The sequence below is a fragment of the Talaromyces stipitatus genome, genomic scaffold, assembly GCF_000003125.1.
Source record: "Talaromyces stipitatus ATCC 10500 scf_1105507295511 genomic scaffold, whole genome shotgun sequence".
NCBI lineage: Eukaryota > Fungi > Ascomycota > Eurotiomycetes > Eurotiales > Trichocomaceae > Talaromyces > Talaromyces stipitatus.
Genome location: NW_002990119.1, coordinates 125,631 through 142,411, shown reverse-complemented (window position 1 = coordinate 142,411; position 16,781 = coordinate 125,631). Strand labels below are relative to the sequence as shown.

At 43.7% G+C, this 16,781-nt stretch overlaps 5 protein-coding genes across 5 annotated transcripts, besides 5 other annotated features; 2 read left to right on the top strand and 3 right to left on the bottom strand.

Annotated features, from left to right (window-relative positions):
• Window positions 1-159: part of a mobile genetic element that runs on past the window's edge.
• Window positions 160-1,862: 1,703 nt separating this feature from the next.
• Window positions 1,863-2,123: a mobile genetic element.
• Window positions 2,124-2,426: 303 nt separating this feature from the next.
• Window positions 2,427-4,740, top strand: TSTA_097760 (uncharacterized protein; the record flags this gene model as incomplete). Its single annotated transcript, XM_002485713.1, has 3 exons — window positions 2,427-2,760; window positions 3,252-3,391; window positions 3,430-4,740. The coding sequence occupies 3 exons, from the start codon at window positions 2,427-2,429 to the stop codon at window positions 4,738-4,740; spliced, it is 1,785 nt and encodes a 594-aa protein (XP_002485758.1).
• A 64-nt stretch (window positions 4,741-4,804) lies between these two features.
• TSTA_097750 (monooxygenase, putative) lies at window positions 4,805-5,968 on the bottom strand (the record flags this gene model as incomplete). Its single annotated transcript, XM_002485712.1, has 1 exon — window positions 4,805-5,968. The coding sequence occupies one exon, from the start codon at window positions 5,966-5,968 to the stop codon at window positions 4,805-4,807; it is 1,164 nt and encodes a 387-aa protein (XP_002485757.1).
• Window positions 5,969-9,075: 3,107 nt separating this feature from the next.
• Window positions 9,076-9,971, bottom strand: TSTA_097740 (uncharacterized protein; the record flags this gene model as incomplete). The annotated part of the gene is made up of 3 exons (XM_002485711.1): window positions 9,076-9,296; window positions 9,362-9,731; window positions 9,888-9,971. The coding sequence occupies 3 exons, from the start codon at window positions 9,969-9,971 to the stop codon at window positions 9,076-9,078; spliced, it is 675 nt and encodes a 224-aa protein (XP_002485756.1).
• Window positions 9,972-10,585: 614 nt separating this feature from the next.
• On the bottom strand, window positions 10,586-10,979 carry TSTA_097730 (uncharacterized protein; the record flags this gene model as incomplete). Its single annotated transcript, XM_002485710.1, has 3 exons — window positions 10,586-10,696; window positions 10,759-10,896; window positions 10,953-10,979. 3 exons carry the CDS (start codon window positions 10,977-10,979, stop codon window positions 10,586-10,588), a joined length of 276 nt encoding a protein of 91 aa, XP_002485755.1.
• A 917-nt stretch (window positions 10,980-11,896) lies between these two features.
• TSTA_097720 (NAD dependent epimerase/dehydratase, putative) lies at window positions 11,897-13,060 on the top strand (the record flags this gene model as incomplete). The annotated part of the gene is made up of 2 exons (XM_002485709.1): window positions 11,897-12,087; window positions 12,109-13,060. 2 exons carry the CDS (start codon window positions 11,897-11,899, stop codon window positions 13,058-13,060), a joined length of 1,143 nt encoding a protein of 380 aa, XP_002485754.1.
• Window positions 13,061-14,512: 1,452 nt separating this feature from the next.
• Window positions 14,513-15,184: a mobile genetic element.
• Window positions 15,185-15,225: 41 nt separating this feature from the next.
• Window positions 15,226-15,252: a microsatellite.
• A 490-nt stretch (window positions 15,253-15,742) lies between these two features.
• Window positions 15,743-16,781: part of a mobile genetic element that runs on past the window's edge.

The following is a 16,781-nucleotide window of genomic DNA, read 5'->3' as shown; positions in this document are numbered from 1 at the left end:
GGTCCAGATACCTTTCTTCTTTTAGATATAGGTAAGGACTCATGGTCAGCCACTTATTGCCTAGCTATTAGTTGGGGAGAAGCATTCATATGATGGATGTTTTTTAGTAATCTGTTGGCTAAGGTCTTTGAATGTATATAGTTCTTGGATTAGGATAATATCGATATTGCTAGTGTATGCTAATGTGAGAGCTATTTCATGTACATCTGGCGCGTGCTCTACATTTAATTGTAGGATTTTAAGAGGCGCCTTTTGAGTTAGATAGTGATAGATCATAGCTCCTATTCAAGAAGAGAGGTGAACTAGTTTTATGGTTAAGGGGTTGTAAAATAGACTGCACAAGCTGTAATAGGAGGATCTTTAGTTGGGACGTGAGGTGAGGGGGTTACTAAATGAAAAGGAGAGATAATCTCATATATTGAAGGCTGTGATGGCATCTCATCTAATACCATAGGTGTTTCTTGTGTGCCTATGGAGAGCTGAGAGCTACATCCTCCTTTAGTTCGAGCTTTTGCGAGGTTTATAGCGCAGGATTTGCGGATCTCTGTTTGTTGAGCTTTAGTATGTTTAGTATTGTCTTTGGGGCGCAGAAGGCATTCTATGAAATTAGCTGGATGTAGTCTATGGCAGTGTATGCATCTAGGAGGGCATTGATAAGGCTCTAGGGCTGTGCAGCGGTTGACATGGCCCTCTTCAGTATGCTCTGAGGAGCTGCATAGTTGGCATTGAGAGGGGCGTGCACAGGATCGTGCATTATGCTATTTCCAGCATCATGTGCATTAAATAACTGTTATTTTCTTAGAGAGGTGACGAGCATTAGTGATAGTGCTAAAAAGACATAGCTGGATAGGCAGTGGTGATTTCGTGTCTTCTAGGAAGTTGACAAACCAGCTTGAGGAAAGAGTATCAGGGTTGGTAGCGCTCGTAGTGGTCTTGCTAATAGATATAGGCTTGAGCCCTGTAGTTTCGCTAATTTCTAAGGATAGTAGTGTAGGATTGACAGGGATTAGAGAGTATTGACCATCCAAGATTTAGCCAATTTTCCTTGGCATGTTGGTGACTTGGTACGAGACCCATCAGGAGCTGCGTTCTATCTGGCAGTTAACAAAGAATGCAGAGATCGTCTCTTTTTGGGCCTTAAGGGCTAGGAGGGCTTCTGGAGATGAGGGACATAGTGCAAAGCCAGTCTTTGTAGCTTGGACTTCTTTTAGTGCTGCACTATTTAAGTTTAGCTGAGATTGTAGGCTAGAGTAGATAGCGTAGGCTTCCATTTTTCTGGCTGCATGGTCAGCTGGGAGGCGTACGAAGAGCCGGATGTCAGGAAGGTGTTGTTTCACCAGAGGCATAGGCTTTTTGATGGAGGCTTTAGGGTGAGTGGTGGGAGTTGATTTGACCGGGGCATATTGGGTAATAGTCGCATAAGTTGACTGGTTAAGGCCTGAGGGGGGAGCCCCCAAGAACGAGGGGGACGGGGATAGCTAGCTAGATATACGTATTGGAATCTTTGGGTACTAGTCCGAACGGGGTTAGGCTCTGATAGGAGTTGTACAATTTGGGTGAGGAATAATTGACTCTGATTTGCACGTCTTCTAAAACATAGCTAACTACACATCTTGATCCTCTTTATATACACATCATAGTGGCAAAGTATCACGGATTTACGGGATAAATGACAATCCTGACTCCAAAATGTAGGCTTGAGTTTGGCTCTCATGTTCTCACGGATATGTCGTTATTCCGAGGAATCATGATTAGTAATGACATCCTGATTGGGATTAGCGTATCAAATATCCAACAATACGCGGCACGCACGTGCCGCGTCAGACTAACTATATCCGGTGCCAAAACGTGTAGGGTTTGATATTCACGTTCCGACAACTAAACACGACTTTTTTCGGCTTTTCTGGGCGAGTTGGGAGATCTCTTTTACTAAGAGAAATATCAACTCTGGCTTCAAAAGTACAGGTTTGGTTCCTTTCAATCCGGAGGTGGTTTTAGAGCGTTTTAATAAGAAATCTGAAAGCCGGCCATCCTCAGCTAGTTCTACAGCTTCAATTCTCTCACCTGAAGAGTGGAGTGATATTCGCAAACTTCTTAGAAAGATTGGAGGCAAAAATCCTAGCAAAGGCTTCAAAATGCTAAGCAATACAGTTATGGAGCTTACTACAGAGGTTATACTAATTAGATTGTCATGGGACTGCCCACCATACAGGTAGACGTCGGTACCGCATTGGGCCTAGCGTGATCGTAGCAAGGACATCAACCTCGCACGCCTCGGATCTCAGGTAGTTAGCTGGACTCCTCAATATCACTCTCTCTCTGGCCCATCATCAGATTGCAACTTGCAAGCGCAGAAAGGGCTCTATTAAATGAGAAGAGGCGCCAGATTAAGAAAAAGCTATTATTATTAAGTTTACCTAATGAAAATGAAGGTGGTGCGATATTTTTTGGCCTTTCAAAGATTCAGCAAGCCCGAGAACTACAACAGCAAAAAGAGGATCAAGCCACAGGAAAGAGCCAGGAAAGATGATAAAAAGCTTCAACAAAAGCGAGAAGAACGCGTGCAAGATGCTGCGGGAAAACAACGCCAAAAACTCGAGGAAAAATTAACCAAACAAGCAGATTTGCAGCTTCAAAAAGATATCCTAGCCACGCCAAATCCCCGTACGAGTCGAACGAACCCAAATTCAAGGAAATTGAAGCGCAAACAGAGTAGTGAGGTCGAAGAGGAGGTTATTGATGAGGTTATTGCTACGAATCGTAGGTGGCGGCAGATTCGGCTTCCTGCACGCTATCGCTAGATAAAATTTACACTGTTAGATTTGCTATATCTTATTTACTAATAAACTGCAAACTTAATTATATTTTATTGTTATGTGGTGTTGTAAAGCTTCGAAATATTTTACATGGCATGCCGCGAAAACCGTGCATGAGGTGGTGTCGTGCACGAGGCGGTGAAGCACAGCCGCCCCCATCTTCACCGGGATTTAAGAATTCGTCAACATTCAGCCAAATATCTTTGGGACACCTTGAAGATTGTTCATTCCTTTTCGGTCGACTCCATTTGGATCGCCGCCAGCAATAATCCCTCCGGACGATTTTCTGGTGTATCGTTCCCGTTCATGGTTGTTTGGGTAGCCATAATGAGTAAATTATCCAAGGTGGCCTGACTAAAGATTGACGATTCTGTCCTTTGAGCTCACCTTTCGAAAATCCTGCATTATTGCTTTCGGTAATATCGACGACCTCAGTTACGTTCCCACACCCCAGTTTGATCAGTTTACCCCTTGAACAGTCTCCCGGATGGTTGGCACCCCAAGGAGCACGGGATGTGGAACGTGCCGAAAGCGGAAAATTAGATGTGGAAAAGAATGGCCATCATGTCGAAACTGTATGTCCGCCGGGTGGGACTGTGATGGCTACATAAAGAGATGGAAGTTTGTCGAAGAAGAATCGCGTGTGGCAGCGCAATATAGGGGGAAGAAAAGATATCTTTTGGAAGGAGCTGCTTGGGATGTGACCCCTAGGATCAAGCAGAGCGAGCCAGACTCATCCCGCTATGCTGAAGTAGAAGAGGAGTACTTGGTAGGAGATCAGTCGTTCCAAGTCTCGATATCCCGTCTGCCAGCCTCACAGGCAGAGAATCAGTGTAATATTCTATTACACATCCTCACGGATCCTGATGGTCAACGAGCGTTTCCCATTCGATCGCATGGCGAGTTTTATCAGTTCATCCCAAGCCGACTCGGAAGAAATCCAGCTCTTGACAATGCCGTCTCCTGTCTATGTGCAATCTATGAAGACACGCGCCAGCAATTGTTAGGAAGCCCGCCTAGCACGATCAGGCTCTACAGTAGAAGTCTGAAATCACTGCGGCAATGCGTGCAAGCGGCAGAAACACGCTTGGAACCTGAAACAATCTGCTCTTCACTCATTCTCCAGCTCTGTGAGCTCATGATCAGCTCGGATAACGGACGCTGGAACAACTTGTCAAGTGGCTCAAAACTCTTGATCCAGGAACTTGGCCCTGAATGCTTCGATCAGCCTTTTGAACGAGCCATGTTGGAGTCTCAGCGAGCATTCTTCCTCGTTCAGGACATGAGCCGTCGTCAGAGATGTTTCCTATCCAAGCCACAATGGCGGGAGTTGCCCAAGCAGCGCGGTAATGGCCTTCGAGATCATAAGTTAGCAAGTCTTCGCTGGAGATCTGAGCTTTGCGATCTGTTACTAGATGTACCGGAGCTTTTGTGCGAGTGCGGATTCCTCCTCAATATCCGTCAAGCAGATAATGTGCCTGATTTCGGAGACCAACCTGGATGTCAAGGTCTCTTCGACCGGGTAGTCGAGGCTTACAACTCATTAGAGCAATGGTATGGAGAAGAGCTCGCTCCAGCTCTTCCATTGGCAGATTTAGAAGGCTATAGAGAGTATCCGGAAGTTCTTTCAGCTATCGTCGACTGCGTTTCGGCATCCGTTCTCGTTCAACTACAGAGGTTTGGCTTTGAACTTTTCTCATTGTTCGACATAACAGCGCCAGCAAATGGGCTTCCATTTTCTAACGAAATTTTCATTGAGAGACATACAACTTCCCTTAATGCATTCGAATTTGTTAAGAAGTTTCCAATGGCTGCAAAGCCACTTAAATTCGGACTGGAGCAAATTTTGTCACCCGGAGAAATTTTTCGCTATACGGCCCAGTCATCCATCTATTTGGAAACATCGCCGGTTGCGGAGATCTAACCATAAAGACGCAGCTACTCTACTTATGCCCCAGTTAACAGCCGTGAAAATAATACAGAGTCTATCAATGGATAAGTGCGGCACGCTCGTCAATGCCAGTAGCGCTGAAATGCGACTGCATGTTCTTCCACGTCTTGTTCGCAAACATTTGGCTCCTTCGGAACATCTCCTTCTCAAATGCAGACATAGCCGCCCCGATGTTTTCTTTGTCGTCGTCAACGCAGGATGTGATTGCTCGAGATAAATCCAGTGCATCCACCATGGCGATGTTGACTCCGACACCGGCAAAGGGAGTCATCAAATGTGCAGCGTCACCAATTAGGGTGACACCAGCTTTTGGTTCCCATTTGATATCCACGGGGAGCATGTACATAGGGCGAGGGATGAGGTTGTCATTGCTGTCCAGGATGACTCGCTTCAGATCGTCTGCGCAGTCGGCGAAGTAACCTTCTATGAGCCGTGTCTTCGCTTCCGGCGCGGACCAGTCGATGCCGCAATCATTCAGCCATGTTTCTTGCTGTCGTACCGCAGCATATGTGCGTATGCTGTTGTTGCCGTTTCTTTGGCAGATGATCGCTCGTCCTTCGTCGAACATGAACATGGTACCTTGGCCAACATACTGGGATAGCCACTGATGCTGAATGTCAACATCCATTGCCCAAAGCTCAATAGCCGTAATGCCAGAGTAGAAGGGATTCTTGTCGGTCAGGAATGGCCGAACTTTCGACCATGCGCCATCGGCGCCAACAACGATGTCAAATGCCTCTTCGACGCTGCCATCAAACCGGAGATCAAACTTTCCATCTACTTTCTTCGACTTTTCAACACCCAATAATTTCTTCCCCCACACAATATTCCCTTCCGTCAATGAGCCCAGCAACAACTGCCTCAACCGCAACCGGTCAATTTCCGGTCGATCTTTATGTTCCTCGGTCCTTTCCACTTTCTGCACATTCTCATCAATAACCACCATCCCGTCGTACTTAACTAACTTGGTCGCCTCTCCTTCCGGTCTTGCCAATTTCTTGAACTCCTCCAGTAATCCAGCCTCTTCTATCACCATTTGTCCACCCCGGCGATGCAAATCGACGGTTCCCCCCTGGTCACGGCTGTGTGGGTTGGCGTCGAGATCATAAACGGTGCAAGGGATACCCTTCACTTGGAGAAGGCGAGCAAGAGTCAGTCCAGCCGGTCCGGCGCCGATGATTGCGATGCGGAGGGGTGCCATTGTGGTAATAGATATGAATATAGTTTTGATAGTAAATGAGATAAGAATAATTGAATGCTGAAACATTAATTGATGGCTATGTTCGAAAACTACTCTTCGCTTTCGTAAAGATGACGGACCTATTTATACAAATTCTGGATATTCACTCGGTAACGCATATGGCCTGGTTCAGTGCTTGCAGCGCAAAGATACTATTGTCATGACTGATTATCTCGCACAATAAAACCTCTCCTTAAGGGCTCCCTGCTTATCAGCTTATGTTGACTATGCACAGCCATCGCGAAGAGAGAATGAAGAGACTCTTTTCCCTGGGAGGTCATGTAATTGGCGAGCTCGCATCATGGAACCTCACCTTTGTTGATACCAGAACACCGCATACAGATATCCGCCAATATGTGATTGGCCGCTTCGCGCAATCAACCTTCACATTCTGGTCTTCAGCCCCCCTTTTAAAGTTCGCAATCGCTCCACACATACGGGTATTAGCGTCAGACCTAATCATACAAGGCACTACTCATCCCGTCGCTTCTCCCCAGCCCGAATAGGCAACGGCCACACGGGCTCAAGGGTCAAAATATACGACGTCTAATGTAAAGGCAACAACAAATCACGAACTTCAATCCCAAGAAATAATCCCATATGCTTCCCTTACTTTCGAGTACTTCTATACAGTCTTCCCACTTGTGGAGTTCAGATACACGCTCCTTAACCAAAAAATAAAAGCCGTCCGGACATCTATTTTTGACAGATCTCGAGACTTGGGCTTCAAGATCTCTTATCCGCATACCAAGCGTGTTTTTGGTTCAAAGATATTGACACATTTAATACGTCCAATTGTCCTCTTTTCTTTTCTTTTTGCAAAATTAAGCGCCCTCGGAGGGGATCCGATCATCCGACAGCTATTCAAAGCAATCTAAATCTTACTCTGTTTGTTTCTTTCTATTTTCATCAATGTTTTGCATTCGCTTTTCATGGTCATAGGTTTTAGTGACAGATCAATACGCTCCTGGTTCCTATTCTCATTTATGACACTCGATCATAGCCCACTAGTTTCGTTCGAGTTAGCTTCAATCACCTTTGTCCAGATACTGTTGGTCTCCGACCTTGATGATAATGCTGGCTTCGCTGACAATTAGCAGTCATCGGATTTTCCTGGAGAGACGCTATTGGATATATCTACAGCCATATTTTTCCTTAACATTCTGCATCAGTATACTTGCCACTGATCTGCCAATCTGAGGATGATCCTTGGAGGATGCCATACGTCGACAGATATAGGGAGATGGAAGATTTGATATGGGTTCTAATGAAGATAATTCGCCTGCACATGGTTTGTGATAATACTAATATCATTTAGTTTCCTGTTGAGTATCAAGCACAATGTCCCATATCCTATGAGAGCATACTTGCTTAGGATATGCTTCAGGTCGAGTTACTTTTCTGAAGTTTATATAATGTTTTCAAACTATATATAGCTTCTCTCCTATTTTCCAATATATATTTTTTTAAAAGGCTCTGGGACGACTTGGGTCTTTATATTGTAGCCAAGTTGCCACCAGAATTTTCTGTTGCATTGTATTTGTTTCCATTTATTCAAGTGTCAGCCTGATTTATATATTCCCCAGAGTATTGTATAGCAGATTCATCATTTCACTATGAGCAAAAATAAATTCCTTTTCCTAAAATGACCACCGAAATGTCATAAGAAAGATATTCCTCATGGGGCGGATTACCATACAATGATCTCCAGAAAGTTTTTGACAATCTCAGCTACATAGATACAGAGAGAGCTGTAGCAATAGGCCATGGATACGGAGGCTATATGGTTAATTGAATACAAGGCCATGAGTTGGGTAGACTTTTCAAGGCACTGATAACGGATAATGGCATCTTCAGCATGACAACTCAGTTGGCAAGTGATATACAAGCTTTGCGTTATGACTTCATTGGACTACCGTGGGAAAAATTCATCTGAATGGCGGAAATGGGATCCAGCGCAGTATGTTGGTCATTGGCAAACACCCCATTTGATTATCCACAACGAGCTCAATCTTCAACAGCCAATAGCGCAAGGCTTGGCTTCGTTCCACACTTTACACTAAAGAGGGGTTGAAACTACGTTTCTTACATTCCCAAATGAAAATCACCGCCATTAGCATCCGGAAAACTTGTTGCTGTGGTATCATACAGTGATTGATTGGATGAACAAACATGCCAAGTCTAAGCATAAGTAATCCTCTGACACACTTATCAGATCTAGTGAAGTACAGTTTTGATGAAGAGAATATATTTCTATTGTCTACATTATCTGTTTGCATCTAGGGCGCATCGAGATAGACCATGCTTGGGTAGGCAGCTTTGACTAAGTCGAGCCGAGGAGATCCGGTCCACGTAGTCGTCAGATGTAGACATATATCCAAGTTGACAAGTTGGGTAAATAAGAGCTGTTTCGGACCGCAGCTAAATTGCTTTTGCTGAGAAGTGGTCAGCAAAGATTGTGATCCATGCTCGAGCAAGATAAACAGAGTTCTTCAAGACTGCGGCAAGCTACTTATATACTGATGTATGGCGTCGGGAATGGATGCATAACCCATCGATTTTGAATGCATCGCCTTGGCTACTTCTTTAGGTGCTATTGTTGTGGTATTCAGGTCATAGAGTGGTGATGGCGATGGATCGACTGGAAGACTTCCATTGTGCATGGCTGTCGAGTAATCGCAGAGAAAGGATACCCAAATATCATCGTCATTCAGACTGCATGTTTGTCAGTAAGTCAGCAGGTCGACATCATCACTGTCTGGTGGTGATGAGAATTCTGATCCATCAGCAAGAGCGTCAGCCCCGAATGGGAGGAGGAACCAGCTATTTCGATAATCGACACCAGGCTCACAAAAGCGGTAATTTTCAAACAATGAGTCTGTATCAAAAAACACAATATTCCAGTATCTATTTCCCATCTCATGCTGGGCTTCGAGAACGGCTTCCTGAATGACTTCGTTGAATTTGACCACCAACGAGTTCATCTGCTGTCGAAGCTCTTGCGTCAATTTTCCCCCATACGGATAAAACCAGCTCTCATCACAATTTTTGTCCTTGTCGTAAAAGAACTAAATATAGCCGGTAACAATCAACAAAAACCCCATCTGAGCAGTGGGCGCTCTCTGGCCATAAGAATCAAGAATTATATTGCTGTATACCTCTGCCAAAGCCAAGCGGAAACTGGCGTCGTTGAGTTTGTTGGCCGCATACGCTAATGCGCTGGTGCATTTCCCTTCATCGTACCAGAAGAGACAGTTTAATGCTGCGTCAGCGAAGTGGAGATCGTTACCTCCAATGGATAGTGTTGTACATCCACTTGTCTCATATATTAGTAGTTAAGTTCCTGAATCCAACCCATTTGGCTCCTTCTCCCATTCTCATTACTGTTTTCCATGTCGTTGATGATCGCACCAGAACACGCTGGGAAATAGAGAGTGGCACCCTGCATTTGAGGACCTGCACTTTGAAGCTGAAATGGATATGATTCTTCGCAACGACAACAATCATCGCCTTCTAGACTTTCGTCAAACTCATCTCTGATCCAGCCACAATGTCCCCCAATTCCAGCAGCATAGGAATCGCCGTAAGATATGTAATTATGCGGAGTAGGCCATATTACTGGTCCATTTCGTGAATATGCCGGTAGGTTGGAGTCAATAGAAGGGTCCTGGTCATCTAAAGCGTTGTCACCGGTTCCTGGACAGACATTAAACCACGTATATGCCTTTCAGATATCATTAGTAGAACATGATATTTTCGTCAATTGGAATTGACGGAAGCTTACGACATTCGTTCGTGGAATTACTTGATGATGCATATTGGCCTCAGCAGATCATCAGTGAATCATTCGTCTGTAAGTCTGATAGAAGAGAATACTCACACCCCGATCTGCGCCTTGATAGCGAGCACCCTCTAGTGGGTTCCATTTGAAGGATGATCCATCTATTCGAGTACCATCCGGCATCTGGCCAGCGTTTTCCCATACCTAGTTTCGTGAGTCACTCGGAAAAGCTGGTCGAAAATATGAAAGCTATAAACTCTCTTACCCATGTGTCTCTAGTGAATTTGTCAACCTAAAGAAAATCAATCAAGCCGTCCCCTAGAAGGAAGCAATTAGACATCAACTTTGGGATGTAAGAAAGTGTGCATGAGGAGAATTACCATTCACATCGGCCCATCGATGGTCTTCGCAGATTGTAAGGAGAATCAGCAGAGACATTACTAAACATGCGGGGAAAAAAAGGAAAGGGTTATATACTTGCTCGATCATACTTTTCAGTATGTTTTATCTGTCCGATATCTTGAAATTGGTTTTTGCCCAGATTTAGCGCTCCGGCCGTGCGTCCATCTAATCTGAAGAAAAATGGTGAGGGAGAAGTCAATCTTGTGCGATGTAGATAGTGATATGAATATATACGTACTCCATACATAGATAATCGTCACGATGGTCACCACTACAGAACAAATTAGTAATTTGAAGCAAATTGGAATGAACAAAGTCAGCTAAGTCGCTCACTTGATATCATGAAAACCGAAGCCCTAAATCGTATAGACCTACACCCCAACCTTGGGTGCAACTTATTCCCCGGTGACCACACCACGTTTATTCCAATTCATTGCAGTTGAATTCCACATATTGATCCACACTTCCGCCGCTCCAGAATCTCCATCAACAAGCCAAAGGTCACACTGTAGAACCTTTGTTAGTATCTATGACCTTGCACCGAAATTGCCAAGAAAATATTACTTACCTTGCCATCTCCATTGAAGTCCACCAGATGGAACGCTTTGCGTATCACGCCACCATTGAAGATTTCCAGTCCGACAGGCTCCCAATACGGCGGATTGTGTGAATTCCCGTATAGATAACCAACACCGTCAGGGGAAACCTAGACCTGTTAACACCTATGTCAGCGACGAATGCGTGTGGTATCCCATTTCTTACATAGTCATCTGCTCCAGTTCCTCGCATATCGCAGTGGTAGTCTCCGTCGCCTAATAACAAGAATCAAAAGAGACAAAACTTTATACCCACCCTATCGTCAATCGGTTCCTGCCCAGGATCCAATTAGTCGCCCGCTAGGGTCATTAGGGTTATTACGGTTTGGATTAGCTAAGCTAATCCAGCCAATCAGACAGATGAGATCTATCAGCCAATTAAAGTGAGCCACACACTTCAGAGAAGGATCCACCGAATAGGGGAAAAGATATCTCCCACTTTGACTGTACTTAAAGAGAGAAAGAAGGACAACAGAATCAAGGATTCCATACTTGTGCATACATAATTTGATACGTTGAGATATACCGCTTAAGGTTGTTACGTACAGTCCGACAGATCCCTTGCCCTTGTACATTGACTTTCCACTCGTCTCCGTTCAATGCCAGTTCAACGGTCTCCGTCAGTCTAGAGTCAAACCTTAACCTTAAGGAGTAATGTACTCCATTATTGAGAGCCATGGTGATTGTAAGAAAACAAAATTAACGAAGCCGGCAGGGAGGAAATATTTGTCAGATTGGTCGGTTTATTCCAGGCCAATCCTGAAGAGTGTTTTACTAGGATCAAAGAAAAGAGGTGACTAGCAAGATTGTATCTATTGAGTTCTGTTCCCTGTCTCCATCAGGTTTCAAAGCCGGGTCCTTTATAGACACCTTTGGCGGGGTGATTTGTGAGCTATCAGGAGGGGTAAATATTGGGCTGAAATCTAGGTGCCCAGATATATGCCTAAAGGTGCCTTTTAGACCTGTAAGATTGAACAGTCGATCTTTCTGCCTCGTTTGAAAGCCGGATTATCTGACAGTTATTAGCCCGATAACCTTCAACAGTAGGATACCATTCAATTTCTGAGATGGCTCGCGACGTTGTTTTCTAGCGCCGTAGGCCCGTGTAGTATGTTTAGATTATTAGGTCCTTTGACCGGATGGCCGAGTCGCCGACATTCAGTGAGAGGAGGTGTTGGGCCAGTTGACCGGATGGCCGAATCGCCGAGATCTAGTGACGGTTTCTTTTTGGGGTCTATTATTGCTAAAAGCCTAGAAGTCTCTATAAAGCAGACTTTTTCTTACGTTTTATTCCTGTCTACGTAAAACATCCACCTTCGCAGGTCAACCTCCCTGAAGTCTATAATGGCTATTACTCGGGTTTTTGTCGCCGGTGCTACCGGCACCCAAGGCGGCGCGCTAGCTCGCCATCTTCGAGCAAAGAATATCGAAGTCCATGCTCTCGCTCGTGACATCGCATCTCAAAAAGCTCAAGACCTCGTATCCATAGGCGTAAAGTTCTGGGTTGGCGATTTCAATAATAAAAGCGCCCTTACAATCGCTATCACAGGCTGTGATGCCCTCTTCCTCAACTTCATGCCTGACCTAACAAACCTCAGTGCCGAAGAACAATGGGCTCAAAGCATCCTCGACGCGGGCAAGGAGGCTGGGGCCCAGCATGTTGTTTTCTCGAGTGTTTATGGCGTCGACCAGACGGATAAGATGAGATGGTTTGACGAGAAGGCCGCAGTCGCTGAGATTTACGCGAGCAAGCATAGTATTGAAAAAATAGTCAAAGCTTCTGGATACGCCACTTGGACTGTACTTCGGCCCGGTTATTTCATGGCCAATTGTGTGCAACCTTTTGTGCAATTTATGTTGCCTGGCCTGGCAGAAACAGGGGAGTTGATCACAGCGCTTCGCTCAGATACTGTTCTGCCGTTGACAGATACTAAGACTATTGGACTATTCAGCAGTGCAGCAATAATGCAACCAGAGCGGTTCAACGGCAAGACCATTTCATATTTGGATGAGCTGCTGACGCTTAGCGAATTCATCGAGCGGCTTTCTCAAGCCGTCGGGCGCGAACTCAAAATCACTTATTTATCAGACGATGAGGTGGAAGCGCAGAGGGAGACAAATCCCATTCTGGGTGGACAACTTGTCACCCGCGACATGGCTCAGTTTGCGAATTTAGATCAGGTCAAGTCGTTGGAAGTCCCTTTAGGGACGTTTGAGGAATATTTAAAGCGGGAAAGGGAGGCTGTGAATGCAACTTATAATAAGTCATCATAGTGTACACAATGCTAGATAACCTTACTGTTACCAATAATGATTGATCCTACCGTAAAATACATCGGATTGTGACTGTAATAGGAGATTGTCCAATGATTAGACAGGAGGGATTATCATTATAGCAGAATGTCGTTCGGTGACTGTCTAGGAAACGCTTTCTTACTTTGAAAGCATTAAGTTCCTTTGAAATTCTGTGGAATGATTACTCTACCTATTTGTCACGTATAACACGTAAGAGTAGCACTATTACATTTCATGTATTCAAGTTTGACAGATTGTTTACCTTTTTTATTTACATCATGGCTAGGAATAGATTAGACTAAGTAGCTACGTGACGGACAAATCTAAATATTGTTTAGTGTATAAATTGGGGGAATTGGGCTCTTCCAAGTTCCTAACTGTTGGTATCACAGGGGTGTGCACACAGGTAAAGTGTAGGTTCGAGATTGTTGTTTTTCAGTTGTGTCTCTCTAGTCCCCAAAGGAGCTCAGCTACCTATGTGTAGGTAAACAAAGCCGAGCTAACCAAGCTAGGCTAACTACAGCTGCCACCTCTAACTCACTTCCTTTTATCCCCCTTTTATCTCCTCCCATATTGAATACTTCGGAATATGCTATTCCTGCACTAACCCTCATTCCCAAATATCTATCTCTGAGTATTTCACTTTATATTTCTTCCTGTCCCTTATTTACTGGAGTAGGCATATCAGAAGGTAGAGATTCAGGGGAGGAAGAGCCAGGAGGATCTACTTCACCGCGCCATGGAAGACCGTCAGAAAATATGCCATCATTTAAGGCATTATAATCGCGACGAGGTCTCTTTCGAGTTATGCGAGAAGATGAATCATGAGAACAAGCCATGAGAAGAGGATATAAGCAGAGCTCTCCATCTAATGAGCCTGTGCCTGCACCTGATAAAAATGTACCTTCTAACAAGCTAAGTCTGGTGCCGTCTGAATCAGCTTCATAAGGATTGAAGTCTCCTTAATAGAATTCGGATGATTATTCTCAATTAGCCCAAGAGAGTGATTTTGACGAGACTCCAATAAAAAAACGAAAGAAGAGATCACGTACTAGCTGGACTGTAAACCATTTTGATACTATAGGTCTTAAGACTATATGGTGTCCCAAAGGAGGCCGTCACAGAAATGATAGACTTCTTTTATGTAAATGATGCAATTGATCATCAAGGGACTCTACTCAACAGGGTGCTATAATTAATTTAGCTACACACCTTTACAAAGAACATCATATTAAACAGAATACAATTACACCTCCAACTGGGTCTCTTAATATATTCATAGAACCAGCTAAGTTTGGACTTGATCCCATGCAGGCTCTTCTTCGCTGGGTGATTGAAACACAGCAGCCTTTTACAGTTGTTGAACATCCTACATGGAAAGAACTTCTTAAGAATCTAAATGCCAGCTGCCCTATCAAAACTGCAGAAAAGCTGCTTTCAACAAAAGGTGCTATTGTTAAGATCCGTCTTTTGGTCTTATGGATTAGTCACAGCCCCCAGCGAAGACAGACATGGAAGGATATCTCCCCTTGCAAGGAAATCAATTATGATATTGATACTCGCTGGAATTCAACATACAATATGATCTCTAAAGCTCTTCGACTTTGAAAAGAAGTCACTTAATTTATTTATGAACATCCAGACCTTTGAGACATGCAATCAACAGATAGTGACTAGTCAACACTAAGACAAATTTAGAAGGTCCTGAAACCATTCTAAGACCATACCAACTCTATCTTAAAACATTGCCTAAGCATTACTGAAAGCCTTCTAATATACTAGAGTCTTGATGATATTCTTGATGATATCAAAAATAACGAAGGCAACTTTCAAGAGGTTACTAAGGAGGCTCAGAATGCTATTAAAGAAAGAATCCGGAAAATGGATAAGTTCACTAAGAAGATAGATTCAAATATTATCTATTACGTGGCTGCTATTGTTGATCCACGGGTTAAGACCTCCTTCATCCGAGCTCAAATGAGCAAGTCTGGTACAGATGTGATTATTTCTGATATACATGAATATATTAAGAAGCAATACCCTGCAAGCTCTATCTCTTTCTCTAGCGCTGAGCGTCCACCAGGTATGCCAGAGACATTATGGAGAAAGCTTAGAAAAATCCAGCCTATGCAATCTGCAGATATATTGATTGATTGATTGATTGATTGATTCATACACGCATCTAAGCCTAGTGGCCGGCGGCGCCTTCTAATTGGGCAGCGGGCGTACTACTGTCGGATTAGTCGGTTTATTCCAGGCCAATCCTGAAGAGTGTTTTACTAGGATCAAAGAAAAGAAGTGACTAGCAAGATTGTATCTATTGAGTTCTGTCTCTCTGTCCCCATCAGGCTTCAAAGCCGGGTCCTTTATAGACACCTTTGGCGGGGTGATTTGTGAGCTATCAGGAGGGGTAAATATTGGGCTAAAATCTAGGTGCCCAGATATATGCCTAAAGGTGCTTTTTAGACCTGTAAGATTGAACAGTCAATCTTTCTACCTTGTTTGAAAGCCAGATTATCTAACACACCCTCTCAGCTGCAGAAAGCAACTACTTGCAAAGCTAGAATAGCTTCATAAGTTGTTGGGCACGTCATTGAGAGAAAGTAATTCTTTGATATCTAGGTTCTCTATATCCTTTTGCTGGGGAGTGAGATAGCTGTTGATATCCTCTACTCCAATTTGATTGAGGAACTTTTAATGTTCCTGTTTGCTGAGTGCCTTGGTCAGACTGTTGGCAATCATATCTTTTGTGGGCATGTAGTGCACTTGGATATCTCCCTTCTGCACCTCTTGTTGTATCTAGTAATTATGAATATTGATGTGTCGGAGCTTCATATACAGTCGTAGAGTGTCCTTCTCCAGCAATCCTAGAGTTTGCTGGTTATCGCAGAAAACGTGAAGAGTAGGTGTTCTAAAATGTATCTCTAACTCTAGAAGCAATTAAAGGACATATTTGCCTTCTTTTACCCTCTAAGCGAGAGCTAACAGTTCAGCTTCAGTGGTTGACATTGTTACCATATCCTGCTTATTCACTTACCATCCTATCATTCTACCAAAAAGTGTCATGATGTATGCTTGCGAGCTTTTATGGTTAAGTATATTATCTGCAAAGGAGACATCTATTGATACTAAATAATCTTTACCTCCTCTAAGTCTCAAGGCGTATGCACAATGACATTCAAGGTAGTATAAAACCTTGTCAGCAGCTTGATAGTGCTTTAGTCTAGGATTTAATAAGAACTATAAAAGCCGTGAGACAGCAAAAGCCACGTCAGGTTGAGTGCTTACTGCTACATACATGACTAAGCTAACTTTCCATTAATATTGATGGTTACTTTTGTAGGTGGTCATTCCTTTGTATAGGAGTAATTCTTCTCAAGCCATTGGTGTGTCGTTAGTTTGTCGAGTATCAGCTAACTTTGCAATTTTATCGATATAGATGGCTTGACTGAGCCAGATCACCTTATTGCTTTGATCCCATATAACTCTTATACCTAGGAACCACTCCAGGTCTCCTCCTCTAGATATTTTGTATTTGGCATGAAGTTGGTTCATGACTGAGTCAGCTTCTGGTTGGTGGCTCTTCTTATATGTAATAATGATATTATCTATATAAAAGAATAGTATGATCCTAGATTTTAACATGCAACACGGTTTGTGAGGCACTATTTTGAAACCCAACTCTACGAGCGTGCTGGTA